Source organism: Gekko japonicus, unplaced genomic scaffold, assembly GCF_001447785.1.
Source record: "Gekko japonicus isolate JY-2015 unplaced genomic scaffold, Gekko_japonicus_V1.1 scaffold59, whole genome shotgun sequence".
Lineage (NCBI taxonomy): Eukaryota > Metazoa > Chordata > Lepidosauria > Squamata > Gekkonidae > Gekko > Gekko japonicus.
This window is the reverse complement of record NW_015169174.1, coordinates 1,948,462-1,975,445: the sequence shown is the minus strand read 5'-3', so window position 1 is coordinate 1,975,445 and position 26,984 is coordinate 1,948,462. Positions and strand designations below refer to the sequence as shown.

Here is a 26,984-nt window from a genome sequence, read left to right as displayed (position 1 = left end):
CCTGGGAAACCATTGTTGCCAATCTCCAGGTGAGGGCTGGAGATCATTAAGAATTACAACTGCTCTCCAGATGGCAGAGATCAGTTTCCTGGAGTCAGGGCTTCAGAGCACAGAAAATGGTGGACTCTGTGGCAGTCAGGGCTTCAGAGCACGGAAGAGGCTGCAGGTGTGTGTGTGGGGGAAATGGAAAGCTGAAGAGAGAGGAGGAAATAAAGGTAGGTTGAGGACTGGCTGGGAAGGAGATAGGGTTGCCAACTCCAGGTGGGAAATTCCTGGAGATTTGAGGAATGGAACCTGGAGAGGGTGAGGTTTGCGGAGGGGTGGGACCTCAGACAGGTACAATGCCATAGACTCCACCCTCCCAACCAACCATTCCCTTCTGGGGAACCACTGTCGCCAATCTCAGGAGAGAGGTGGAAATCACTCAGAATTACAACTGATCTCCTGGAGGGAGGGGGGAAGAGATGGAAAGTGAAATCAGAGGGGCAGATAATGGCAGGGTGATTCAGGTTGATGCTTGGCTGGGAAGGAGATAGGGTTGCCAACTCCAGGTTGGGAAATTCATGGAGATTTGAGGGGTGGAGCCTGGAGAGGGTGAGGTTTGAGGAGGGGTGGGACCTCAGACAGGTACAATACCATAGACTTCACCCTCCAATCCAGCCATTTCTTCCTGGGTAACAATTGTTGCCAATCTCCAGGTGAGGGTTGGAGATCACTCAAAATTACAACTGCTCTTCAGGTAGCAGAGATCAGTTCCTCTGGGGGAAATGGTGGACTCTGTCATTATACCCTGCTGAGGTCGCCACAGCACATTGATGCTGAGTGCCCAAGGCGTTGGCACTCTCCCAGGGCCTCTTTCTAGAGATTGTCGTATTTATTTCCACAACGGGACTTAGTCCTAGTAAATAAATAAATATGAACCCAGACCTGGATAGCCCAGGCTAGCCCGTTCTTGGAGGCGAAGCAGGCTTGGCCCTGGGTAGTACTTGGATGGAATACCAGGGTTACTATGTGGAGGAAGCAATGGCAAACCACCTCCAAATGTCTCTTGCCTTGAAAACCCCATGGGATCACCATAAGGCAGCTGCAACTTGATAGCACTTTCCACCACCATTCCCATATGAACCTTCCTGGCCTTCCATATTTGGAAGCCCTGCTTCACATGCCCTCATCATCTGAGGATAGACCAGTGACATCCTGAGAAAAGGCCTTCTTGGTCATGTCACCAAAACTTTGACTTTCCTCCTGAGGGAGATTTGTCTGCCTCTATCATTGTCTTCTGCTAGTGGGTGTTTTGTTTGGCTTTCCCCCACTAACTGTTATCGACCCTCTTCCCTGGTTACGGTGTTGTGTGTTTATGTTTTACTGGGTTGTTTAAATGTTTTATATGCACTTGTATTTTAAATGCTGTTTCAATGTGTTGATGTTATGATGTCTTGATGTTTGAATAGTTTGATATTTGTTGCCCTGGGGGCCCTATTCAGGTGCAATAGCATCGCAGAAATGTTTTTGATAAATGATGTTGTAACATTGTCATGTAGGGTTCATTGCTATTGTTTCTCATCCCAAACCTACAGAACCCAGCCCAAATTCGCAAATAAATTGTGTGACAGTTTTTCTTAAATGGAATTTGCTTTGTGCACTCTTAAGACTTCTCAGCCTTATCTCACTTTCCATCTGAATGATAGCAAGGATGGGCACCAGAGAGATATGCTGCTTAAACCCAAGAGTTGTAAACCTTCAGTCTTCCTGCCAACTGTTGTAGGTAAGATGCAGCCTCCCACACAATGCCTACAACAGGCCTAACCTTGGTCCCACAGACAGGCAAACAAGACAGGCAACAACTACAGACGAAACTATAGCAGTACCTGTCATTGTTGAGAGAAAATTACCTGCTGGTACCATAGCTGAGCTGTCTTGACTCCTGCTCCCCAGATGTTGGAAAATACTTCCAGTACTGACACATTCTCGTTTATGTGGTCCAGCTTGCGTAGGTGCCCACTCTCCAGGATCTCCATAATCTTCTCTGCCATCTGCTTCCCAATGCCAGGAATCTTACAGGCTTCCTGAAAGAAAACAGTTGTCCAGAAGAAGGCTGAAACTCTAATCCACAAGGAAAATCTTACATGTTTTTAGCTTGTGTACCAAGCCTCAGTTTCCAAATAAGGGATTCTTTCACAGGTGTTGCCACATCTCCAGCCACCTGCAGGAGACCTCTTCCTAAACAGGCATTTGGAGATCATGAATTCTACACGAATAAAATGCACTTATTTTGTTCACTGTTTGGCAACAGGTCTTTTTATCTTCCCAGTAATGCAACTCAGAGCTTCTCTGAGTTTTTTGGTGGCTGGGGTGAGGGTAAAATTCTAACAGTTTTCATTTTAAGACAGAAGAATTTGGGGTGGCACAAAACTGTTTCTGAAAAAGATGTAAATGTCTGAAAAAATGTATGTTTTTGCCCAAAGACTATTTTTCAATACCTCCAAAGGAAAAAAAAACCGAAATGCTGGGTGGAATGCTGGGGGGAAAACTTTTTCTTTCGGAATGCCTGAAATGCCTTTAAGACAAGGTATTACTCACTCTGAATGTATGATATGAATATTCTTATGTAAGACAACATTAGATAATGATTATTCTTGTGTATACTATATACATACTCAAAATATTTTCAAGGAAATTTTTACTGCTTAAAACCCTTTATGATTAGGGGCCTACATACCTGAGGGACCGCCTTTCCCCATATGTTCCCAAGACAGACTACGATCAGGGTCCCAAAATCGTTTGGCTCTACCGGGCCCCAGAGAAACCAGGCTGGCCTCGATGAGGGCCAGGGCCTTCTCAGTGGCAGCTCCATACTGGTGGAATGGGCTCCCGGAAGACATCAGGGCCCTGCGGGACCTTTTACAGTTCCACAGGGCCTGTAAGACAGAGCTCTTCCACCAGGCCTTCAATTAGTGAGCTGTACCTAACAAACTAAGGCCCTGGCCCTAATAGTAATACCATCATTGACAACCTGTGCACTGCCAATATGACCCAGACTGAAATAGCAGCTGACTATACTTCTATGCTGATGCTACTAACGCCTCACCATCATTATACGACTTGCACTAGCACTTTATGTAATGTTTTTATATTTATATTTTATATGTTTTTCTGCTCTTCTGTCTAATACATTTTTATGTAAGCTGCCCTGAGCCTGCTTTGGCAGGGAGGGCGGGATATAAATTAAATAAATAAATAAATTTTGCCCACAATTCATACGCTATAATGTGTCTGATAATACACTATTGAAAAGGTCAATGTTTTAAAGTTTAACTCATCATTCAAGTGGCTACTAGTCCTGTTGTGACTGACTGAGACTTTTTCTGTCCCAATTATACACTGTTTTTTGTTCACTACAAAATCTGTTATTTCTATTTTCACCTTTCATTTTTTCCTACCTCTCAAGTGATGAAAACTAAGATATATGTGCTAACGTAGCACAGCACACAGCAGTTTGCAGCTCCCTCTTTTCAGCATTGTGTATATTAACAAATTTGGTTGTAGAACACTAAGACATTTATACTTTTAAATGTCATAAATGTGCCTTATACTATTTTAACTATAGCACTGAAATAAGTATAGGGTGGATAAGACAATATTGCATATATTCCAACTTTTCTTCACCTTTCCATTTTTTTGCAGAAAAACAACAACAACAACAAAACATTTCCAATGGCTGCAAAATGTTCAGAAGTTTTATGCCTCAGTAGCCCAAGCAGTAATTGACTAACAGTGGCCACAACCAGGGGCAGGCCATAAGCTCCTTTGCTCTTACAAACCTGCAGTGCTGCATAACTCCTAGCCTGTTTCTACAATGTAAAGTGCAACTGGGCACTATTCATGTGATACAGTCAGCTACCCCACATACTCAGCAGCTACTCCTTTTGCAGCAGCTACTCCCAACAACAGCAAATGAAAGAAGAGTAGAACTCTACATGGAAAAAAAATTAAGCCCTTGCTCCTATCCCAGTTACCTGGTAGGAAGTGACTGGCTTTGGGTAGCTCTTGAGTGCATTGATGGCTTTGGAGTAACCTAGAGCCCGCCACTTGTCTCCCTGGACCGAGTAGGCTTTTGCCAGCACCTCCAGCTTCTCCGTAATGCACTGATTCTGATTAATCTTCTTGCGTTCAGAGGACTGAGCACAAATCCACTTGCCAGTGGGAAACGTAACTGAGGATTCTCCAGAAGAAATGTGCAGGTCTCGGCCTGACCTCAATGCCTCCAGCTCTCCTCGAGTGACCTCAGGATCTTCCCCTTCACTTCCCTCTTCATCAGAGACCCTCTTTAGAGAGACACAGCAATGAAATACAGCCTCAGCTCCAAGCAGACTCTAAAAGGCTACGTGTTCAGTCGTAAAAGATCCATACCATACTTAAGTACAACCAGAGTGAAAGGCAACAAACATTAGCCAAACTAGAATTTGCACGTTCCCATTTTCTTCCCTCAGTTATAGTGAATATCTCCAAGACTAATACACTACCTTGAGCAGATCTCTGGAGAGGCAGCATATACATTTTCTAAAGAAATAAAGAAATGCAACTGGCTGTTGGGTGAACAAAATGCTGTGACTACTAAATGAAATTGAGTGTGCATACAAAAATTCATGAGGAACGTTGTCCCTGCTAGCAGCAGCAACTACAGCAGCGCAATCTGTATCGTCTGCATCCTACAGCCACTAGAGGGCAACAACATTCCGTCATGAACAAATTGGGCATTCTATTAGCAAAGGAACATAAGCCACGTAATAGTAGTTAACTAGACAAGCAGCAGCATATTCGTTAAGGTCTGGTCATGATGATATATGCAGTATCATACTAATTTACTAGCTGATTTTAATAATGTATTCACAGCGGAACTGACATACAGGTCTCTTAGCCCATAATGGAATGAGATTGGTATTAGGTTGTCAGAGGACTGCCTTGATAGGTTTGCAAACCCAGATAGCAGGTCATGCATCTTAATCATAGAAACAACTTGCTAAACATTCATTATACATTTTAAACATACATTATACATTATACATGTGAGAGCATGTGAGAGCAGAGGTCCATCAGTGGCTACTAGCCACACGGTATAGATAGGGGCTCTGGGGCAAGTGATGCTCTGTCTTCTTGGTGCTTGGAGGGGGGAGGGTCAACAGTGGGAGGGCTTCTAATGTCCTGGCTCCACTGGTGGACCTCCTGATGGCACCTGGTATTTCTGGCCACTGTGTGACACAGAGTGTTGGACTGGATGCGCCTTTGGCCTGATCCAACATTGGCGTCTCTTATGTTCTTATGTTCCTATCATCCTTGATGCGTAGGTAGACGGAACCAAGACTGACGCAGATCCACAACTGTAGTAATTTAGGAAAGTACATAGTATGTGCTTTCAGGGGAAGGGCCAGAGCGAATTTCATTCGTCCCTTTCAGAAGAAAAAAACTAGCTGTATCTATACAGCAACCTCAACTGAGTAAATCAACCCCGAACGCTGAGAGTCCCCCTTACTCTAGATGGAGCCTGGCATTGGTTTGTTTATCAGGAAATCCTTGGACCAACCTACAAACCACAGATGTGGGATAGTCACTGACACTCACCAGTGTGCAAAGGCCTGCCCCTTTGGCTTCCCACTGTCCTGTGGAATTGGTTGCACTGCAAGTAGAGCTGAGCCCTGTCTGTAATTCAGCCTTAATCTCCTGGACTGCACCATCCGTCTGGGACTGGATCTTCTCCTCATCCAGAAACTGTGATTGTCTCTTTGAAAGGTCTGCCACATCCAGGTACCTGGCAAGAATCAATACACAGCAGAACCCAGTCACTGGATCTGAAGACATCTAAAGGCCCAAGAAAGCTGATAAAGAGGGTGCTTGTGCACTATCTCTGTGGATGGATGTCAATGTCCTTGCACCCCTGCATGCTGCTAGCAATGTTAATCTGCCCTGGCTTCCTTTATTCGTAGAAAGCTGTCAATACTCCTCAGCTGTAACATGCAGCTACCCAGAAGCTTATGAACTTTTCATAATTGTGGGTTTCACCTGCACTGCAGTAACCCAAACTTTGGTTTTTGGCTAGCAGTGAACAGTGTGTCTGTTTATGAATCACATGCACTATTTGCTGCAAGTCAAAAACAAAAATTTCACAAGTAGAGAAACCAAACTGTACATTTATCATAACTTATATAGATTATTCAGTTGATGATAGGATTGAATAACTCAGTCAACTATATCTCACTGACCCATTAGATTGTGGATAAAAGTATATGTGACTGTATTATATTTCATACATCTGTTTTTGCAAGGTTTACAGGCACCCAACTTTTTCACAAAATATGCAAAAATGAAATAGCAGAAGGTCCTTTTGGGTTACTGCCTGGGAGGCATAAGGCAACTTTGTGCATTCCCAAGAGAAGAATTCAGTTTCTATTTACAACTTGGAATGGAGAAAGTATAAAGGAAGGTGTAATGATTTCATATTTTGGTGTGTGTGTTTCTTTAAATGTTTAGTGTGACTGCAGTAATGTAAGGAGAGTGATAGAGATAGATAAGTGTGATGTGATTGGCTGATGACTGAGAGTGTGGGAGGAGAGATGTCTCTGAGGGAATTCAGTGTTCATGAAGAGACTAGTGTGGAGAGTTTTTGTGAGAGTCTGTATGACAGAGGAAGCAGTTGGGATTTAGTTAGCCTGTGTGGCTATATATGAGAGAGAGTTTAGCCTGTGTGGCTATGAGAGAAAGTTCAGCCTGTGTAGCTATATGAGCAAGAGAGTTCAGCCTGCATGGCTATATGAGCAAGAGAGTAGCCTGTGTGGCTATATATGAGAGAGTTCAGCCTGTGTGGCTATATCTATATATATATATGAGAGAGATATAAACCTCTCAGAGTTGAGTTTTGGTGTATGAGAGACTGTGGGTGATGCCAAGTTTTTTCAGTTATATTTTCTTTCTTCAACATCAGTTCAAAAATACCCAGAAACCCATTTTGTTCTTTTATAAATAAATCATTATTTGTTTAAACTTATCCCAGAAATTAGAACAGTCCTTCCTCAGGGCCACATAGTCCTCTGAAGTGCCCAGACTCCTACCTGTCTGGGATGAAGAGACTGTAGCCAGTTGTGCTCAACATCTTCTGCTCTGCCACACATGTACTCAGCCAGGAAGCCTTCACCAGTTGCAGTCCTCGGGGTAACTTGGCTAGTTTCAGGAGCCGGAAGGCCCTGTCACAATCCATGCCTTCATCTAATATAACATGTGTTATGTCTGAGGAAAGCTGGCTGCACACTCGCCCTCCATTATGAAAGATCTGCTTACGAAAGATCTCAGCCCTGGCCTGGCCCATTCCTGCTTGCAGTACATAGGCCACAACAGGTTCCAACCATCCTGCTAAGAAAAGCCATAGAGAAAAAGACTCGGTGAAGTGGTGATTATTTTCATGCCTCATGTGAAACTGACAGTTTGAACTAACGTACAGGACACATGTTGTTCTGCAGCCCATAGCCAACATCTTACAGCACAATGATTCGACTGAACTCTTCAGAGGTTAAGCAAACTATTCGTCCATATTAATCTATAATTCATCAAGGGCAAGCTATCACATAACCTCAGTTCCAGGACAAAGACAGGGGAAGGAAACAGAAGACTTACAATGCCCGTTTCTAGTTTCTTCTGCTTTCAAGACTTTTGCGGGGCCCACCTTCTGTGAATCATCTTTGATCTTCTTCCTTTTAGGGAAAGCTTTGACAATTCCTTGAAGCTCCATAAAACATGGATCGCTTTCTCCCAAAACAGACTAAGCAGCCTTACTAAAGAAAACCATAAAGACATAAAATAATTACTAGGATCATATTTGTACACTAAAGGAATTTCTAGATCAGAATGAATTTTCCATCTTTGAAATTTCAACCACATTGTGACCCATGACAACAAATATTTCAGAAAGTCCTATGGGCAGCTTAAGGCCAGTAGACATTAATGAGTTGGAAGACTTTGGCATGTCTACATGAATGGGATAACTTCATCCTGCAATGATCTTTGCTTAAGACTAACTGTAATGGCAAACAACCAGCCAGCAAATTGGAAAACCCTGCAATAATGCTGCAACTACAGTTCAGCCGAGTGTTTGGAGGGCACTATGTACATTCTATAGCAGATGAGAGTCTACCATCTGAGATCTAACATATTAAGAGAGAGCATAAGAGAAGCCAATGTTGGATCAGGCCAATGGCCCATCCAGTCCAACACTCTGTCACACAGTGGCCAAAAATACCAGGTGCCATCAGGAGGTCCACCAGTAGGGCCAGGACACTAGAAGCCCTCCCACTGTTCCCCCCTCCCCAAGCACCAAGAATACAGTGCATCACTTGCCCCAGATTGAGAGTTCCTAATAGCCACTGATGGACCTCTGCTCCATATGTTTAGGGAAAGTGTTCCAGCCCTTTGATCATTCTAGTTGCCCTTTTCTGCTCTTTTTCCAATGCTATAATATTCTTTCTGAGGTGTGGTGACCAGAATTGCACACAGTATTCCAAATGAGGTAGCACCATCGATTTATACAGCATTATGATACTGGCTGATTTGTTATCAATTCCCTTCCTAATAATCCCCAGCATAGTGTTGGCCTTTTTTATTGCAGTCACACACTGTTTCGACATTTTCAGTGAGTTATCTACTATGACTCCAAGATCTCTCTCTTGGTCAGTCTCTGCCAGTTCGGAACCCATCAACATGTATTTATATTTAGGATTTTTTCCCCCAATGTGCATTACTTTGCACTTGGCCACATTGAACCCCATTTGCCATGTTGATGCCCACTCACCCATCCTCGACAGATCCCTTTGGAGTGCCTCACAATCCTCTCTGGTTTTCACCACTCTGAACATTTTAGTGTCATCCACAAATTTAGCTACTTCACTGCTTACTCCCAACTCCAAATCATTAATAAACAAGTTAAAAAGCATTGGATCCAGTACTGACCCCTGTGGTACTCCACTGCTTACCACCCTCAACTGTGAAAATTGCCCATTTATACTCACTCTCTGTTTCCTATTAATTAGCCAGTTTTTGATCCACAAAAGGACTTGTCCTTTTATCCCGTGACTATTTAGCTTACTTATGAGCCTTTGACAAGGAACTTTATCAAAAGCTTTCTGGAAGTCAAGGTAAACAACATCTATTGGGTCCCCATTGTCCACATATTTGTTCACCCCCTCAAAGAACACTAACAGGTTAGTGAGACAAGATCTTCCCTTACAGAATCCATGCTGAGTCTGCCTCAATAGTTTTTGTTCATCAATGTGCCTACTAATTCTCTCCTTAATAACAGTTTTCACCATAAAAACACCATTAAAACATAGTAGATCCAAAGATCGGTTGGCATGATTCTTCATGTTGCACTTACAAAATAATGGTGTTACTGTAGGAAAATGGGTTTTGATGCCATTGGGCATTACAACAATGGTGGATGAGTGTTACTGAAAAACAAATTAACCCTAGAGCACTGATACTCACTCAGAGGCTCAAGAGCTACAGGTGGCTCTGACATGCCACCTGTAGCTTTTCTGAGCACCATTCCTCAATGCAGTACCAGCCCTTGTTCCAGGAAAGTGAGCAAGGCCATTGCCCTGTAGCCTTTGGAGTTAGCAGGTGGTTCCCACTTTCAAACAGGGACTGGAGGATGGCTAAGCTGCAAGCAAACTGGCCACAGAGGCTTGTGATAATGTTGTTCTCCTTTCTCAATGAACAGTTTGCCTTCCTCCTGTGAGCACCCTGGCAATCTCACTTCTCTTGACCTGCTCTGTGCTTCATAGGGCTGCCAAACCGCGGCGGGGGATCCGTGTGTCTAACCTGGTTCTCCCAGATTAGAGTCCATGTACTTAACCACTATACCAAACTGCAGCCTTTAGTGCAGCATCTTCTGACATGTGTACCATCTACCACTAAAACCAGAACTGCCCAGGATGGCATTTTCACAAAGGGAGCAGAGAGCTGGCAAAACAGAAGTGTGCAGGAGGGCCCTTTTGGTAAAGGTGATAATGTACTTCAATTGGATTTAAAAATCTTTTTCCTCTCTTTCCCCCCTCTACCTTCATGCCACATTGTCTATTATACATATTGTACTGTCTTTAACTCAGTGTTCTCTATTTGTGAAATCCAGTTCATTGGACCCTGTAATTTGTGTAATCTAGGCTACTGTATTATACCGTTTTCATTCCATTGTTCTTTGTGTAAACCAGTTTTATTGCATTATTCACTGAACATATTATACTGGTCTTTTTCACATTTTTTACATTATAACATTACATTACAGTGTCAACAAGAAAGGCGGATGGTTAATGCAGTAAGTAGGTAAGCAAATACCATGAATCCATGTGGAGAGCCCTAGAAGCTAAGAATTGGGGGTAGCATGTGCGGTGCTTTAAAAAAAAAAAAAGGTACTGGGGCTTCTGAATTCCTGTAAGCCTCCCCCCTACTCTCTGGTCTTGGTTTTGTGACAGCAGTGAGAAACCCTGTGTCTGGTAGCACAATAAGGCTTGTTCAGACATGCAGGATAATGAGATAGCAGAATGCACTGCAACACTTCAGGTTGTATGTGGAAAACCACGTTTTGAAATACTCTGTACTTTTTTTTTTAACACTTCTTGCAAACAGAAAACCAGTATAACAAGCGGGGGGGGGGGTCCCCGCAGCTTTATTTCTGCTGTGCTAAATCTCCATTTGCACGGCTTTATTTTTTTTTAAAGCAAAGAAACATTCAAGGCTGGAATTCACCAGTCCGAAAAATTTGTGTGTGTTAAATGCCATCAAGTTGCTTCCGATTTACAGCGACCCTCTGAATTAACATCCTCCAAAACTTCCTATCACTGCCTTGCAAACTGAAGGCCGTGGTTTCCTTTAAGTCCGTCCGAAATAACCGCTATCCATTCTTCCATCTCGTGCATTCTCTCGTACGTGTGCCTCAATCCCCGGTTCTTTTTAAACAGTTTCACAATTGAAGACAACTAACGAAATGCTGTGGATCTGATTTTGGGAAAAGACTAACTGACCACGACGAGAGGAGAAGCTGGAAGGAGGCTACTGCACTGCCAGAGCATCTCTCTGTAGTTCCAATAAGGAGGCGATACCGGCCGGAACCCAGACCTTGTCTAGCGACCAATCCCACCCCCACCCCATTATGGTAATCTGAGCGATACGGAGCCCGCAAACTGAACATGGGGGGCCTCGGCGAAGGAGTCTATTCTCGTCTTCTTTCACTTACCGAGGGAGGCACAGTGGGAAAGAAAGGGAAGGAGTCCGGAATTCTCTTCCGGGTCAGGTCAGATGAGGCGGAAGTGTAGGCCGGTTGCTCTGGAGATGCGTCCATCTGCAGTATGGCTGGGGACAACTGGCTGGCGCAGTTGCGCTCGGCGCGCAAGACCGCTTTGCTCGGGGACGGTAATTGGAATCGGGCCCTGCACTAGACGCGGGAAAGGGGGGCGGGGGCTTGGAGAGATCCTGCAGCAGCGAACAAGTAGTAAGCACGAGTGCGCGTAATGGGGTAGCCGAGTGCCTTTGGGAATGAGCGAGGCGCCGGGCCCTTCAGACTGTGAAAAGCCGGCAGCGCAGCCGACCCGATTTTGCGCCTCTCAACTGCCACATGTTTTGTTAGTCTTTAAGGTGCGCTACTAGAGGCTTGCTCTTTTCGAATCCCGCTTACCTGGAAACAAGCCCCACTGAACACATGGGACTGACTTCTGCGGAAGCATATAATGCTTACTTAAAATATGTCCCAGTCCAGAGTTCTGTGGCCTCCTGCACCTAAACCTCTAGTTGAGTAGGGCGGGATCGAGGCTAGGGGATGTGGGAATGGTGGTATGGCTTGTCCCCTCTAAGCTGAGTGTGAGCTAGCCCACAGCTTTTTAGCCTCCAGCTCACACATTTTTGTCTGTGCTCAGGAAGGATGGCTCCAGACCAAACTAATTTATGCAGTAGCCAAATCGTTTGCTCACAACTTTAATGCCATAGCTCACAAAGCAGAATTTTTGCTCACAAGACTCCACAGCGTAGAGGGAGCATTGGTGGTATGTGGGGGGATTCCCCCCCCCATCTTTTTCTGCAGACTCACCCACCTTCTGTTCTGCTTAGGCAAGCGAAAAATCCATTACTTGTTTGACAATGGAAAGGAGATGGCTGAGGAGTATGACATGAAGACCAACCAGCTGCTTCGTAAGCCAGTTTCTTTGTTTAGAGAGTGGACAGTGACAATGGGAGCCTTGGCTTGTGGTTTAACATGGGGTAGGAGGCTGAGCAAGAGCCGCAATTTAGCATTTTGTCATTATTGCACATAATGCAGGTTTGCAGGGACTTGATTTCAATGGCAAGAGTTTTCCATCCGAATGTTTATTTTATTTGAGCTGTTGTATTACTACCTTTCTTAAAATCAAGGTGGTTTAGAAATGTTAAAATATCAACATATTTAACGATAAAAAATCCAGCAGTGATACCATATAATTTGAGGACAATATATTGTCAACACCTTCACTTCAAAAAGAATCTCATCTGAGGAGGTGCATGACACTACAAAACCCTCTGCGGAACCTCACAAGAAAAATATTAATTTCTGTGTTGTGCGAGGAAAGTTGGGTGACTTGTTTTACTGTCCACTTAAAACAGCAATATCTCAAGTTCAGAAGGCATAGAGTAGAATCATCCTTAATATTGGGAGGAAATTCATACTTAGCATCATGGGAGTGATGTATATATACTCCAAGGAAAGGATGGCCTTCTAGCATATGTGTTTGTGCTTTATCTGAAAGAGATCTTCAGCAGATGGTATTGCCTTGATTTAAAAATTTCTGCCCAAGTAGCATCTCCTCTAACCTTTCCAAGCATCAAAAGAACCCCAGTGTACAGAGTTGGCTTTTGCTGGAAAGTCTCTTCCCCACCTGTGTCTTTTCCTTCCTCTGCAGTGAGGAAATGGAGAGAGAAGAATGCTCTGGGGGCTTATGGCAGTTGGCAGGTCGAAGTGGGAGAGCCAACCATGCCTGCAGTGGGAACCCTGGATCGTGAGCTCATAAAAGAGAGTAGTACCAATGTATGTATGCCATACTTCTATTTGTATCACTGTAATATCTCAGAGTGGTCTTATTGTGGAAACATTCTGAGATGGTATTTTTAGAGGCAGAACATAAGTTTCAGGATGTTATCGTGTAGCTCAACTATGTCATGATTTTTATGGGAGGGAGAAAAGCAGTGGTTCAGATAGCACTACCTTGGTTGAGAAGCTTGTACATAGTGCCCTGCTAGTTGATTAGTTCACACCCCAAGTTCTGGTATAAATTGATGAACCTGCCTTACACTGAATCAGAATATACAATGTATGCTGGTATTATTCTGACTGGCAGTGGATTGCTTAAGCAAGGGAATCTTGGATCGTCTTCATGCAATGCAAGTGCTCTGCCACTTAGCTATGGCCCTTTCGCAATGACAGCAGTTGTCACTGTTAGGTTAGCCAAGGGGTATTCTGTGCTGTTGACCTCACTATTCAACATGAGGTGAACAATATCCTAGTATGTCATTTAAACTTAGGAACAAGTGCTCTGCTTGATTTGTGTGTGTGGATAGGCTCCTGTCACCTCTATAGGAGACAATATTTGTATCCTCAGCACATTTCTGTTGCTGTATCTTATTTTCTGTTTCTGGCCTGAATCTCTGATAGCCTCCTTCCTGCCCCTTCCTCTGTGCCATATTTAATGTGAAAGTATGGCCCCTATGTAGGTAAAAAAAATAGCAGGATGCACAGAGGAAGGGGCATGCTTTGATATAGGTCTCTGTAAACCCAAGGAGAACCCTGGGTTTGCAGAAAAATGGCCAACTTAACAACTGTGGGCTAAAAAACCACAGAACTATAAAAACACCAATTGTATTTGTGCTGAGAACATGGGGGGTTCAAGGTGGTATTTAGGGTTGGTAGAATGGTGAATTGTAACTGAAAACTGGTGCTATATAAAAAAGTAACTTTAGTTGAGGTAATCAGGTGCATGGAGTGGGAGAGGAGATACCACAGGGGCCGTAAGGGTGAAGAAGAAAGAAAATAGAAAGCAGAGGATGGACCAGGTGTGTGGATAGGCAAAGAAAAAATATTGGATGGGGAACCAGCAGGTGTGTGGAAGAACACAAGAGCGGGGGGGGGGGGCAGAAGCAGAAGGAACCAAGTAGGACAAGCCAGATGGAGCAAGAGGAGAGAAGCAGGAGCTAGCAGAGTGGAGGGGGTAAGATTTCCTTTCTCCCACAGGTTCACCTCTTGTCTGACTCTACTTTGTGTATCCTGAGCAGGCCCTAGATGCCTTGAAATGATGATAAATGCAGAGCACCAGAAGCGGAAACTGTCCCACAATGATGTGGGATAACCAAAATATAAGCACACTGTTGTAGCCCAGAGGGGCTCAAGCCTTAATATTGCTACTTGGATCTAAGGAAAAAGACCAACTACCTAAATATACAAAATTAAGAATCCTCACATATGCCATCCCAAGGAAACCTTAGATTACTGTTTATTCCTTATGCACAGGCAGTGGGCTAACCTCTAGCTTTTTCTCTAGCCTGTCTTTATGCGAAAAGATACCAAGAACAGCTTCCAGTGGCGGATTCGGAACTTGCCATATCCTAAGGATGTTTACAGTGTTTCAGTGGAGAAGGATCAGCGCAGCTGTGTTATCCACACAACAAACAAGAAGTAAGCACAGTGGGCTGAGTTAACTCAGGGTAGGATGGAACTGGGGTAGATTGCCAGATTGTCTCGGGGACTGGAAGCCACAGAGAGCTCTCTTTATTGTAAAACTCTACCTTCCTGGCTGACAGAATAACTGAAGCAAATCCATTTCCCTCCTCTTCTCCCAATTTTTGATAAAGAGCACAGAAATTTGGAAACAGTACACTTTTTTCCTTTCTAATGCCTTACCTCCTTTTGTGCTATCCCCAGTAATTACCTAGAGATGGTGCTGTTGACAAAGAGCTCTTCATTTCTGTTTAGCCAGTTATGCGTGTAAGATAAGGTTGCTCTGAGGACAAAATGAGGATAAGAAGTACTATTAGTGAGGGACAAAGAAAGACCAAGGATGTGGCCAGGAGCTATCACATTCTTCACAGTGATGGCTAGAACAGATTAACCCTTTGGGCTTTCCATCTTAGTGCTCTGGCTGTCTGACCATAATTAGGCAGGTGCAGGATCAGTTTCCTGGTGCCCTCCTGTCTTCTTGAGAGGTACAAAGTTGTAGATTTGAATGATTTATGAGTATCCTAATCTTTCTGCAGAATCACAGTCTTATACCATTTTAGGGTCCCCAACAAAAGTGGGCTCAGATGCACAGAAAAGTATGCCTTTACACAATGTGTGGAATTTGGTGCCACAAGATGTGGTAGTAGCTTTAGAAGGTGATTAGATTAGAGGATAAGTTTATCAACCTGTTTGGTATGAAAGTTAAAAGGAACCTCCATATTCAGAGGCAGTTTATCTTTGAATATCAGTTGGGAGATGAGTGATGGGGGGAGGCATAACCTTCATTCCATTTGTCTGCACTTTCCTAATGTGTCTGGCTGCCCCTAATGGAAACAGAGTGTAGGACTATTTATTTTGATCTTGCCTGTTTTTAAGGTAAGGCTTTCATCTCTAGCAAGGCTCACTATTCTCCATCCCTGCAGCTTTCTAGATTCCCCCCCCCCCCAGAAAGCTTTTAAGACTACAGCAGCTTATCAATTTTGTGTCTCTTTTCTCTTTTTACTTAAGTCACATGCCTCTGCTGTGGTTATAGTTGTACATCATAATGTTATGATAGATTTTGATTTTTTTGTAATCTGCCTTGGAGGCAAGAAAGGGAACCTAACTTGAGTTTATGGTTCCCAAAGGACCTGACCATTGTGCTAATTTGTACAGAAAAGGACAAAAATAGTGTAAATCTGGCTTTGGTCTTCCATACAGTTATTCTGCTCAATACTTTCACTGAAACTAAGCTTTTATTTAGACCAAATGCAGATTTACAATCCACACAAGTTCTTGTGTTCCTGGTAGATAATACTTCTTTTCCTGGAAAGGGGGGGGGGGGGCGGGGCGGCATGATAAGAGACCAAGTTGCATTTTTTTGTGATGAAGAGAAGTCTTTTGCCTTTCATACCTTTATGACTGACAAACTCAGCAGACAATACTGTTCTTGGCATGGAGATGTGATATGAGAGAACACTGAATATCTGCTTTGCAGCTATTAAAGGCACAGAAGTCCTGCCAGAAAACAGTTGCCCTAAGAGTCCTCCAGAAGGAGAATACTGCCACCCACTTTAAGTCATTCAGTGTTTTCCCCTCCAGCCACAGCAAAAGGCTACTCAAGTGGGATTTGCTCCAGCCCTTTTGCCGTAAAACAAATCCATTAAACCAAACTTTTCCAAACAGGCAAAGCCTTCTTGGCCACAGCAGAATCAATTATTGCAGGGCGAGGTAGCAGTTAACTATACTGGAAGCAGCAGATCTTTTCCCTTTGATCTTTTCACAGATTTTAGTTGGAAGCCAGACCAGGTATTTTTACCCTGCTTGGGGCGGGGAGCAAAGTTGGTGTTCCCAATGATGGCTCCCTAGGCTCTTTGAAACACTGGGCTTCTCCTAGGATCTGCTTTTTTATTGTCTCAATCAGTAAGAAGTTAACACTTCCTTAACATGTCTTTGTGTTCATCTAATCTTTGCTGTTTAACCTTTGACACCTCCACTATTATCCATGTCTGCCACCTTTCCCAAATACACGCAGAAGGCTCTGAGCCCTGCGGTAACATTCCTCCAAAGCCAGCAAAGCAGCCAGAGTTGTTTGGCCTTTGTGTGCATTCTCATTAAGACTTGGACAATAAAGGGTTCATAGCAGTTCAAGCAATCAACCTCTGAGCAAAACTGGCTTAAGGGGAAGGGCCTGCTTCTGGATCTGACATCAGCAAAAAAGCTCTTCAGTTCAGCACACCAGTAGTATCTTGATACAAGAGAAGTTCATAGAGAAAGACTTCCAAGTATCAGAGGGACCAAATGGAAGCAATACTAGAAGACAGAGTGAAGCGAAATTTGCTTCTGGTTTACAGATGGCAAGAAAGTTCAGTAAATGTGTGATGGCATTTACACATGCCAGTGACGATTCAAACAATAAAGGAGTAAGCTGAGATTCAGTTCGAAGGGTTCTCTTGCTGCCCAGCTTCCCTGTTCAGGGAGGCATGTTGCTGCCTCACCATGTACCCAGCATTCTACAGTCACGTTTGGGAGGTACTCAAACCCTAATCTTTGCTGGCCTGAGATGGAATGAGTAAAATACATTTTTCTTTGAATGTTCAGTTTATCACTCTATTTATATCAAAATATAATTCAGGAACGAAATCTATAAACAATTTATCACTCTATTTATATCTCTATTTATATCAAAATATAATTCAGGAACGAAATCTATAAACAATTGCTCTCAGTGCTGAAGACTAGTAGAATAGCAGAAATTTGCCTTACCCTCACATTCTCTCCCATGCTTGCCTTCAGGTACTACAAGAAGTTCTCTATTCCTGACCTAGACAGATTCCAACTGCCTTTGGACTGCAGTGCTCTGAGCTTCACGCATGCCAACAACACACTGATTATCACAGTAGGTATCAGTAAGGCTGAGTTGTTAGCATACTACCTCCATCCAGCCAGAGGTGCGACTGACTCACGGCTTAACCATCTCACCTGGTGGAAATTCCTAGCTCTGTTGTCATTGTCGTCCCTTCCTTTGCCTGAGGGTCCCAGCTGTGCACCAGCCCCCATGGCAGTAACTTTGCCAATCCCTCTGGATGCTACCTCTGGCAGCTGGCCCACAGGAATGTATCCACAGACCAGAGTGAGCCCTGAACCTAGCCAGGTGTGCCTAGAGGCAGCGCTGTGTTCAATCGGTACTGGCAAGCAGACCACCCTGTCAGTACCAATGACACCTGAATGATGGCATGTGCTGGGGAGGGTCCAGCCTTTTTTGGAGGAAAGCCCATATGGGGCTGGTGGTGCCCCTGTGTGCCATGGTAAGAGTTCAGATGTCATGGGTGGGCCAAGCATCATTCCCCACCTGGGCTGAAAGGAGGAGAGCGCCCCCCCCCAACTACTGGTGCAGGCATCGGGATGCCCCCAGTGTCAGGACAAGGTCCTGTACCCCAGCCCGCAAACCCATCCATGGACTGGGATACGGGACCCCTCCACCAAGGGGAGGCTGAAGGTGCTGCCACATAGTAATACTGTGGAGCACGGCACAAACTGCGAACAGCTTCACCACTGCCAGAGGCTGCATAGTTCTGCAGTCCCCTGTGTGGGGTAGGCATCAGAGCCACATCTTCAACTGGCTGAATACCCGCTCAGTGACCATGTGTGTTTGTTGGTGGGCTTCGTTGTAGGCTGCATGGTCCAGTAGGTCATCTTTAAGATATGGCATCAGCAAATACGGAGCATGGGATACCTCTGTGGTCTCCTGGAGGAAATGGCACGAGAGGTGTCAGGGATAGTGTCCTTTGCTGTATGCATGCCCAGCCATGCCCACCATACTAACCCAGGAGCCATCCTTTGCCCTCTAGCCAAGCAGCCAACAGGCGATTGAGGCCAGATGTAGCAAAGAACTGGGAGTCATGGATGCTGCCTGGGAACTTGGTGGTCACAAGAGGCCTGAACTTACAGGCTATAAAAGTGGTGACAGTTATGGTATAACTGCAGCCCCTCCCAGGGGGCTTTGCGGGAGCAGTCAGTGGCCCCCATCACATCGGGAAAGGCTCCAAATCAAAGGCTCCCGGACGTGCGCCAGCATGGCATCCAAAAAGCTGTGCAGGCAGCTGCTAGTCAAGAACTGTGACATTTCAGGCACCTCTGTGACAAACAGTGTTCCTTCTAAGCTGAGTTAGTGTGAGCTAGGTTTCAGTTTTTTAGCCTCCAGTTCACAGATTTCTGTCTTGGCTCAGGAAGGAGGGCTCCAGAGCAAACTAATTTATGCAGTATCCAAATCGCTCGCTCATGACTTTCATGCCAGTAGCTCACAGAGTGGAGTTTTTGCTCACAAGGCTCCACCGCTTAGAGGGATCATTGGTGACTACACCCGGGGAGGACTGAGTGAGCAGGAACCTCAGGGAGAGGAGGATATTCTGCAAGATGGGGATGGCATGAGAAGCATGAGCCTGGCCATGGAGGGCTGGCCCAAGTTCCTTGCACAGAGCCTGGATGGTGGCTCTGTCTAGACCAAACCAATCGAGGCAGATGCTGACCAAAAGACCAGTACCGATAGCCATGGCACCTCCTCCGCCTTCACTGTGCCACACAGATGTACGGCACTGGTAGCAAGTGAACGTGGTGCACCCCAAGCATGGGAGGTAAGGGCAGAAGGGAGCACCATCCTGCCTGTGGCTGGCTTGGCTCTGCAGAAAACGGGGATGGCTTTCACAAAGGTGGTGGGCAACCAGAGTCACAGTCATCTACGTGGCTGGTGTGTGTCCCCCCCCCCCCCATGGGTGGCTCCTTGCTCACTGGCCTCAGTCATCTCTTGGTGAGTGATGACCATAGCAGGAGCATGGGGGCGGGGCAGGGTGAGGGGATCAGCGTCTTCCCATGGTGAGATGGCCTGCCTCCACGTTTCTGTGGGTGGGTGGCATGACTGCTGCAACATCTGGTGGCAGGGACCACCATCGCCAGCCAAACGACCAAGTCTGAGAAGGCACTGCTGTACAGGTTAGTGGCGGAGCATGAAAGCATTGACCTTGCCACCACCAGGAGCAGCTCCACCACCTCCTGCCGCCGTGCCTTCTGACACATGGCTGCGGAACGGGTGTCTGCCCTTCCTTCATCCAGATGGAGATGTTCACTCTGAAGTGCTAGAACGATTCCTTCGCTCTGCTCGAAAGTACGTCCAAGCCCTCATGACCAATGGTTTTCTTTACAAGCAGGTGATGGGGGAGGATCTGCTAGGAGCAGAGGCCATCATGCAGGCACCACCCTTGTGGTGGTGGGTGGCCACAGTGTTGAGGTCCTCTGTGGTGAGTGTCATGGTCCATGGTCACTACTACCACCTGGCTCCAGCTGTGGGGGCCAGGTGCTGCCACCCACTGCCTCCAAACACCCCCCTCCATTGTCCCGACTGATGTCCCTCCACCCCACAGACAACTCACAAGGGGGGGGTGCTGCCATGGGCCCATTCTCTAAGGCTGGCAGGGGGCCAAGGATGCAATAGCAGCTAGAGCAGATGCGGAAGGAGAAGGGCGACTCCATGGAGAAGGGCGACTCCACCATTGTCAGACCCCCCCTTTCCACAGCTGGAGTTCTCCTACAACACTCTTGGGACCTTTCACCAAAGATCCCACCCCCATGTGTCTAGCTGTTATGAGTGGCATCTGAGTGACGGGGAGAAGTACCAAGGCAGCTGGGCTCCCAGGCCCAAGGCTGAGGGACGTGAGGTGCCTCCAGTGGGGCTGGGGTGCAAGGGCTCAGTGCCTGCCTGGGAGCTCCCGTGGAGTGACTGCTGTGTTTTCCACTGTGCCCAGATCCCTATTCTCTGGTGTTCTGTTGTCATGTACCAGCTACGCACCCTGACCCCAAGGAGGCACACAGCAACAGCAGCCTCCGTGACCCTGTAGTTGTAGGGGTCCCAGTGCCTGAGGAGGAAGTGACAGAGAGGGTGGATGCTGCATCTTTGGATGGCAGTGCGCCTTCTGTTTAATCCTGACCCGAATTCCTTTACCTTTTTAATGCTGACAGATCATTATGAACCTAATTGGCTGAAATTAGTCCAAAAAAACCCCATGATGGACATGTTCCCAAAATCGGCCAATGCCATATCCCAGTTCTTTTATATGCACATGACGCCGTTTTACTCTCATGTTCTCGAATCTGACTGAGGCGTCTTTTAACCAATGCTTGACCTACTGTAACAACAACAGGTTAACTTTGAATTATGGGGAAACAAAGATCCTAGTTTTTTCCAAATCCTGGAAACAGTTCACATGGACAATCCAGGGAAATCCCATTGAGCAGGTCAAATCATTTAAATACTTGGGGATCAATTTCTTCTACAATGGGAGCTGGGTTACTCACCGCAAATGTGCTACTACTCTAGCAAGAAACAGTGCTGAGGCCATCGCCCGCTTTTTCCACTCGAGAGGCAATAGATATGTCCCAATGGCCTTAAAAGCCTTCAATGCAAAATCTAGTTCACAATTTCTGTATGGTGCTCCCATTTGGATAAGCACAACCAATCAGCAAAGGGTTTATAATCTTGAAACCGGCCAAATGCTGCTGGAAACTCGGGCCTGGATTCTGACCATCAAATTCTGGCTGCGCCTTCTATTTAATCCTGACCCGAATTCCTTTACCTTTTTAATGCTGACAGATCATTATGAACCTAATTAGCTGAAATTAGTAAAAAAAAAAATTAGGTCTTTAGGAATACATCTAGACCCGCTTTACTCATCATCGGCCTCCACAATATTTTATACAATGAAACGCAGGCTTCTACATATTCAATTTCAGTGCCTGACTGAGGCAGCCAGGAAAACCTGTTCCCCAGTTCATCTCGGATTATCCCAGACACTGGGCCAGACAGCTATTTATTTTTGTTCTCTAACTGATCACCATCAAAGAAGGGCATTTATGTTAGCCAGATTAACGTATTGCCATCGGCCATCTTTTCTGGAAGATGCCCAAAAATCCCCTATGAATTTAGGCAATGCCCCCGCGGTCAAGGTGCTATCGAATCAGTTTCCCATGTTCTTTTAAATTGACCGTTTTCTACTAAGACTTGAGGAAAATTTCTGGACACCCTTCTTTTTACATGGTGTGGTCTTCCTGAGAGTATCAAGGTCCAGTTGCTACTCTCTGGGCAAAACACTTCTATAACTTTTAACGTTGCTTGTTTTCTTCAATCTGTAATTCGAACCAGGGAAACTATTAATTGATCAGTTCTTTTTTGTTGGCTGTTCAACAGCCATACCTTTGATGTCTTTAATGTTATCTCTTACATGCCAATAAAGGTTGTCTGTCTGGGTGGCAGTGGCCGTTCCCCAGCAGATGGGGGCAGTGGCAGAGCAGCTGCCCTTGCTGCTGGTCTGGAGGAGGGAGAGGATTCTGGCCCCTCACCGGGCCCCCGGGCATGGGTCCTGCATCTGTGGCACAGCCCATCCCACCCCACCCTTTTCTCCATGTGGGTGGCAGTTGAGCGGGAGCGGCTGGAGAGCTGTCATGAGTGGTGGGAAGCATTCTTCAGGTTGCAGCAATGGGATGGAGGGACTGGCAGTATCTGTAACAGTGGCCGCCAGGCATCTGGAGGGGCTTTTTGTCATAGTGAAGGATGTGGGTGAGTGACAAGGGTGCATCAAGAGGCTGCTGGGGAACCTGTCGTCTCTGCAGGCTCCCCCCAACAGCCCCTGCTCCTCCTCCTCATGTGCCTCCAAGCAAGGCTGGTATGCGGGTTGGCACTGGGATGCCCTCAATAGTGTGGGCACTCTACTGGACACCACGGCTGGCAGTGAGTGGGAGGCACCTTCATTTCCACATTCTTGTCCATTGTCACCCTCTGGGTCCTGTGTGCAAAGCATCACCATGGGATGCCCGTGAGGCTGGGTGATGTGCCCCCCCCCCACATACACTGACAGGTGGTCAGGGCTTGTAATGGGACCTGATCTCTTTAAGGGTGTGTGTGCAGCAGAGCTGGAGCATTGTTCCTGTTGCCCACTCCTCTCTGCCAGTGAGGGACGCTTCGCTCAGCCTCCTTGACTCATGACTCCCATTGGTCCTGCTTGCCTTGTCTATCACACTGGTTCCGCCTTGCAAGAGTGCTGGAATGGAATGCTGCAGTGGGATCGCCGCCACCACAGCAGCACCCAGCAACGCTGTTGGGGCAGCTTTTATCAGCTGCTGCGGAACTATCCCTGTAGAGAGGTGACTGGCAGTGCCACAGCTGCACCACAGCAGTGCAGGCGCAACACAGGATTGCTCTGCCTGTATAGAAACCAGACCCTTTGAATATATGAAGGAGTTGGTATACAATTAATATAAATTTAAGTGTAGTAGTTTTAAGTGGGATTAAAAGTAAGGCAAATTCTGAATGAGGGGAGAACGGATAATGCATGGTAGAGAAGATGAATGTGAGGTGCAGTCTTACACTTTGTCATCAAATCTCAGGAGGCTGAAGAGATGTGGGGAGAGGTGTAGGTATATTTCTGGGCAGTCCAGTGTCTTCACCCTTTTTGTTTTTGCCTTATTTAATGGCCACTTTCTAAAACAATTCATTGAGTTAATGGCAGTTGCATTTGTGCTGGGGTATTTCAAGTTATTTCTCTCCCACAGTATCAGAAACCACCAGAGATTCTGGCTGCAGAAGAGGAACTACAAAAGGAGCTTAATAAGATCAAGGCAGCTAATGATGGAGATGGAGAATGCAAGACGCAATAGCTGCAGAACTTTGCTACTGGTAGCCGGTTGCAAACAGATTTTTTTCTGTCATTTCAGACACAACCATTTTAGCAACTGGCTGTTAACGGATTTTATTTACGTTTTCATAGAAAGCTGCTTGCGTCTGGTTAGCAAAGGGTGGTTGAGCCATTCTTGAGGTAAACTGCTTTCTTCCTTTTGCACATCTGAATCACTGTAGTGTGCTGTTTAAAATGTCTGCAGTGCTTTCAATAGCAATTTCTTGCCCCTGTTCACTGCATGATCTTCCTTAAACTTTTTTTAATGTTCTAAGTTGAGTGCTATAGTGCTAGACCAATATAGCACTTCAGTGCTACAGCAGCACCATTGAGATACATCGAGAAGTGCTATATTGGTCTAACACTATAGCGCTCAACTTAGAATGTTCAAAAAAAGTTCAATAACCCCGGGGGGGGGGGGGAGCATGGTGCTGTTTGAAATGGCCTGATTGCTTCAGAGACAGCTTATTACCACTTTGCTCAGAACTGAGCCAACAATGGATAACATCGGGTTTAGAATGGTAATGTGACGGGTCTAAGTGTGTTCTCTATGTATGTTTTAAAAGTTTCCATATTTATGTATATCAACACCATTTCTGAAGTTTAAAGGCTGGGCCAACATTTTTCTGACTCCTATTTCCCTCAGGACATTTCCAGTTGATTGAAAGACAACGGTCAAGTAAGAACACAAAGTGTATTTGAAATGTGGCGGAATTACCTTTGACTTTTCAAGGGATATTTAAATAAGTACAGTATCAGTTGATGACTTTTCTCTGTTTGGCCCATATTTGATACTGTCACACTTATGTAAAATTTAAAGCATTACTCCCTCACCCTAAAACTCTACTTTTCATTTTATAGTGCTTATTTGATCACACTGGTACCTTTCCTTTTAAAACAAAAGCAAATTTGCTTCCTTTCATGCAAGTTCTATATTGAACATATGTGACAACCTACAAAACCTCATAGCTATCTTCATGCAAATGTTTTTAAAAGGATTTTCTAAAAAATCCAACCACAAAGAAAAGTACACGATGCATGCCTACATCCTACACTGCACAGTCCAGAAGTCAAAGTCTCAAAACCAATTCTACAAGAGCAGCCATTTCCCACTTCAGATGGGACAAAGTCAAAGCAAATATGAACCCCATAACTCTATGGAACAAATATCAGCTAGTAGTAGGATGCTAAAGGAATATGTCAAATGAATGCTGAAGTGTTTGCTACAAAGTACTGACAGGGTCCAGGGTATTCTGCTAGTGCCTGGGTATATTGTACAGTGTACTGAGGATAAATTATTCACTCCTCTGACCCTTTCCGGCTGCTTTTAGGTCTTATTAGTGAATTCCATCCTCAGCTCGCAGCTGAATGTCAGATACATATTTCTGCCCCTGTGTGAGAGGAGTTCATCTATTTCTGTACTGAATTTTGTAGAACAGTGGTACTCACGGAAAGGCACATTCACAGCTACCATCAACCAAGAGCCATAGGACTACTGCACGCCTTATATAACACCTCACCAAACATAAAACAACATCACATATAACCGTTACTAAATATATAGCTATAATACTGTTAATTACAAGAGTACTTCTAAACATGTAAATTTGTCCCTACCACGGCTGAACCTTAGCCAGTCTTCATGTAGCTAGGTTGAGGGGAAGGTCTTGCAGAGCAGACTTTTGACCCAAAACAGCATGTGAGTTTTTTAGGTTCTCCATAACTATAAGGGAATGTATTAAATAAATGCTTCTCTTATGTCAAAAGCCACCCAGGTGCTAAGATGAGAGCACAGAAGCTGCAGAGAAGGGGGTGGGCTTGTTAGAGAAGATGGGCTCTTCCATCTCTACCATGAGGCCTGCTGCTCAGGGACACTCAGAGCTTACACATTCTCCAGTGTGCTGCTGTTTCAAGATGGGGAACCACCTGCCAGTTACAAGCCCCATCAGGCAATGGCCATGCCCACTTTCCAGAAGCATGGGTGCCACAAAGGGGAACTGTGCTCAGAGGAGTCACTGAGCATCAATGCTGCAGAAGGGATTACATGATGAGTGGATGAGCAAATAAAACAGTGTGATCATACACATCAGTACAGACCCACCACTAGCCATTTAATTATTTTGAAATTCAAGGTTCTTGATTACAGACTCCTTGTGTTCCTCTAACAATTTATTCAACACACTGACTTGACAGCATCATTCCAATGAAGTACTCCTTGTGTGTACCCAAACACCAATGGTTAAATCTGGTACAATATATACATCCAACTAAAAGGCTTCAAACTTACAGTCCAATGGTTATTTAAGAGGAAGTGATGAATGTCAGTAAAGTGGCAGGAAAAAGCTATTTCACTGTCTTAGCCACGTCAGTGTCCAGGTTACAGCCCTTTCCTGCCAATGTTAAGTCCAGCACAAGGTTTATAACCTTGGAGTTGGACTTAAAAGCATGCAGAAGCCGATACTGGATACACATAAACCAGTATGTACGTCTCCCAACAAGTTTTCTGAATACAGCCTTCATTAGAAGTTACTTTAAAAACACAAAAGAGGTACAAAAATAAGCCGGAGAGAGGCATTAGCCTTTATTGAATCCAAAAGGCAGGTGAACTCCGATGTGGGTCTTCCTCAGCACTTAGGATGCTCCTTGCCTCACGAATATTCTTCTCGGCGCTGCTCTCCACGATGGGTACCAGTTCTGCAGTCCTGGCCGCTCCTTGGCTGTGTCAGGTGGTGAAATCAAGGGCATGCAGTGCAGATGCCAGGGTGGCATAGAGGTGGGTGGTGCTGAAGCGCAGGCAGTACACGGGGCTGCTGACTGGTGGAGATGACAGAGAAAAGCTCTGCAAAGCAGTAAGAAAGTTTCTTCTAGGTAAGAGATTTAAACTGTTGAGCAATAACAGCCAGTGAGAAATAAACAACCCCATAGCTCCCACAGGGCTACACTTCAGCTGCACGGCTTCCTTGCTGCCTTTACAAGGGGAACACCATGGTGGCAGGAGCGGGGCCAGCATGCCCCTGTGGATGAGACAGAGGGCACTGTCTGACCTTTTTCTGAACAAAACTAGCTTATGGCAGGAGCAATAGCTTGAAAAATAACCACTAGGAAAATGTATCCGGATGTCTTTAGAGTTGAACTAAGAACCTGAAGACACATGTCACTTCGTCCCAAAGGACAATTACTTGCTGTGCCTATCTGCTTGTATGGAATTCAACAGAGAGAATTCTCTGCTCTAGGAGCTTGTGAAGCAGCTGGGTTGTCATAGCCTTGTAAGACAGAGGCTTGCTTATGGTGGCTGCATTTCTATCCCACCGCCTCTCCAAGGAACTCAAAGTGACATGCATGTTTCTTTCCCACTCTGAAGTATGCTAAACTGATAAACAGTGAGACTGGCTCAAGGTTGCCTAGAGAGGTATATGGCTGAAAAGGTACCTGAGTCCAGGTCTTCCTTATCTATGCATTTTACCACACTGGGTTCAAGAAGAAATCTGAGGAAGTAACATCCCTCACTGTTCTTG

The 26,984-nt window shown here is 45.3% G+C and overlaps 3 protein-coding genes across 3 annotated transcripts in view; 1 reads left to right on the top strand and 2 right to left on the bottom strand.

Moving 5' to 3' along the window:
* The window catches only part of POLL (polymerase (DNA directed), lambda), a 20,245-nt gene extending 8,942 nt beyond the window's left edge, over nt 1-11,303 (bottom strand). Inside the window, exons 1-6 of the mRNA XM_015415938.1 lie at nt 11,273-11,303; nt 7,663-7,820; nt 7,104-7,401; nt 5,620-5,806; nt 4,017-4,325; nt 1,893-2,066 (exon numbers count right to left, since the gene is read on the bottom strand). Coding sequence (XP_015271424.1) covers nt 1,893-2,066; nt 4,017-4,325; nt 5,620-5,806; nt 7,104-7,401; nt 7,663-7,777 — 1,083 coding nt within the window. The 5' untranslated portion in view covers nt 7,778-7,820; nt 11,273-11,303. The remainder of the gene's footprint in view (nt 1-1,892; nt 2,067-4,016; nt 4,326-5,619; nt 5,807-7,103; nt 7,402-7,662; nt 7,821-11,272) is intronic.
* Nucleotides 11,304-11,365: 62 nt separating this feature from the next.
* On the top strand, nt 11,366-25,556 carry DPCD (deleted in primary ciliary dyskinesia homolog (mouse)). Its single transcript, XM_015415940.1, has 7 exons — nt 11,366-11,448; nt 12,139-12,219; nt 12,963-13,087; nt 14,595-14,728; nt 17,546-17,648; nt 23,348-23,610; nt 24,116-25,556. The coding sequence occupies exons 1-6, from the start codon at nt 11,385-11,387 to the stop codon at nt 23,450-23,452; spliced, it is 612 nt and encodes a 203-aa protein (XP_015271426.1). The 5' UTR covers nt 11,366-11,384; the 3' UTR covers nt 23,453-23,610; nt 24,116-25,556.
* Nucleotides 25,557-26,016: 460 nt separating this feature from the next.
* The window catches only part of FBXW4 (F-box and WD repeat domain containing 4), a 106,047-nt gene continuing 105,079 nt past the window's right edge, over nt 26,017-26,984 (bottom strand). Inside the window, exon 9 of the mRNA XM_015415939.1 lies at nt 26,017-26,308. Coding sequence (XP_015271425.1) covers nt 26,192-26,308 — 117 coding nt within the window. The 3' untranslated portion in view covers nt 26,017-26,191. The remainder of the gene's footprint in view (nt 26,309-26,984) is intronic.

What these genes read in the sequence shown, in the direction of transcription:
- DPCD (XM_015415940.1), top strand. Translation starts at nt 11,385, where the DNA reads ATGGCTGGGGACAACTGGCTGGCGCAGTTGCGCTCGGCGCGCAAGACC. An exon ending in ATCCACACAACAAACAAGAA is followed by an intron (nt 14,729 to 17,545) that starts GTAAGCACAGTG and finishes GCTTGCCTTCAG; the next exon opens with GTACTACAAGAAGTTCTCTA. An exon ending in ACAACACACTGATTATCACA is followed by an intron (nt 17,649 to 23,347) that starts GTAGGTATCAGT and finishes TCTCTCCCACAG; the next exon opens with TATCAGAAACCACCAGAGAT.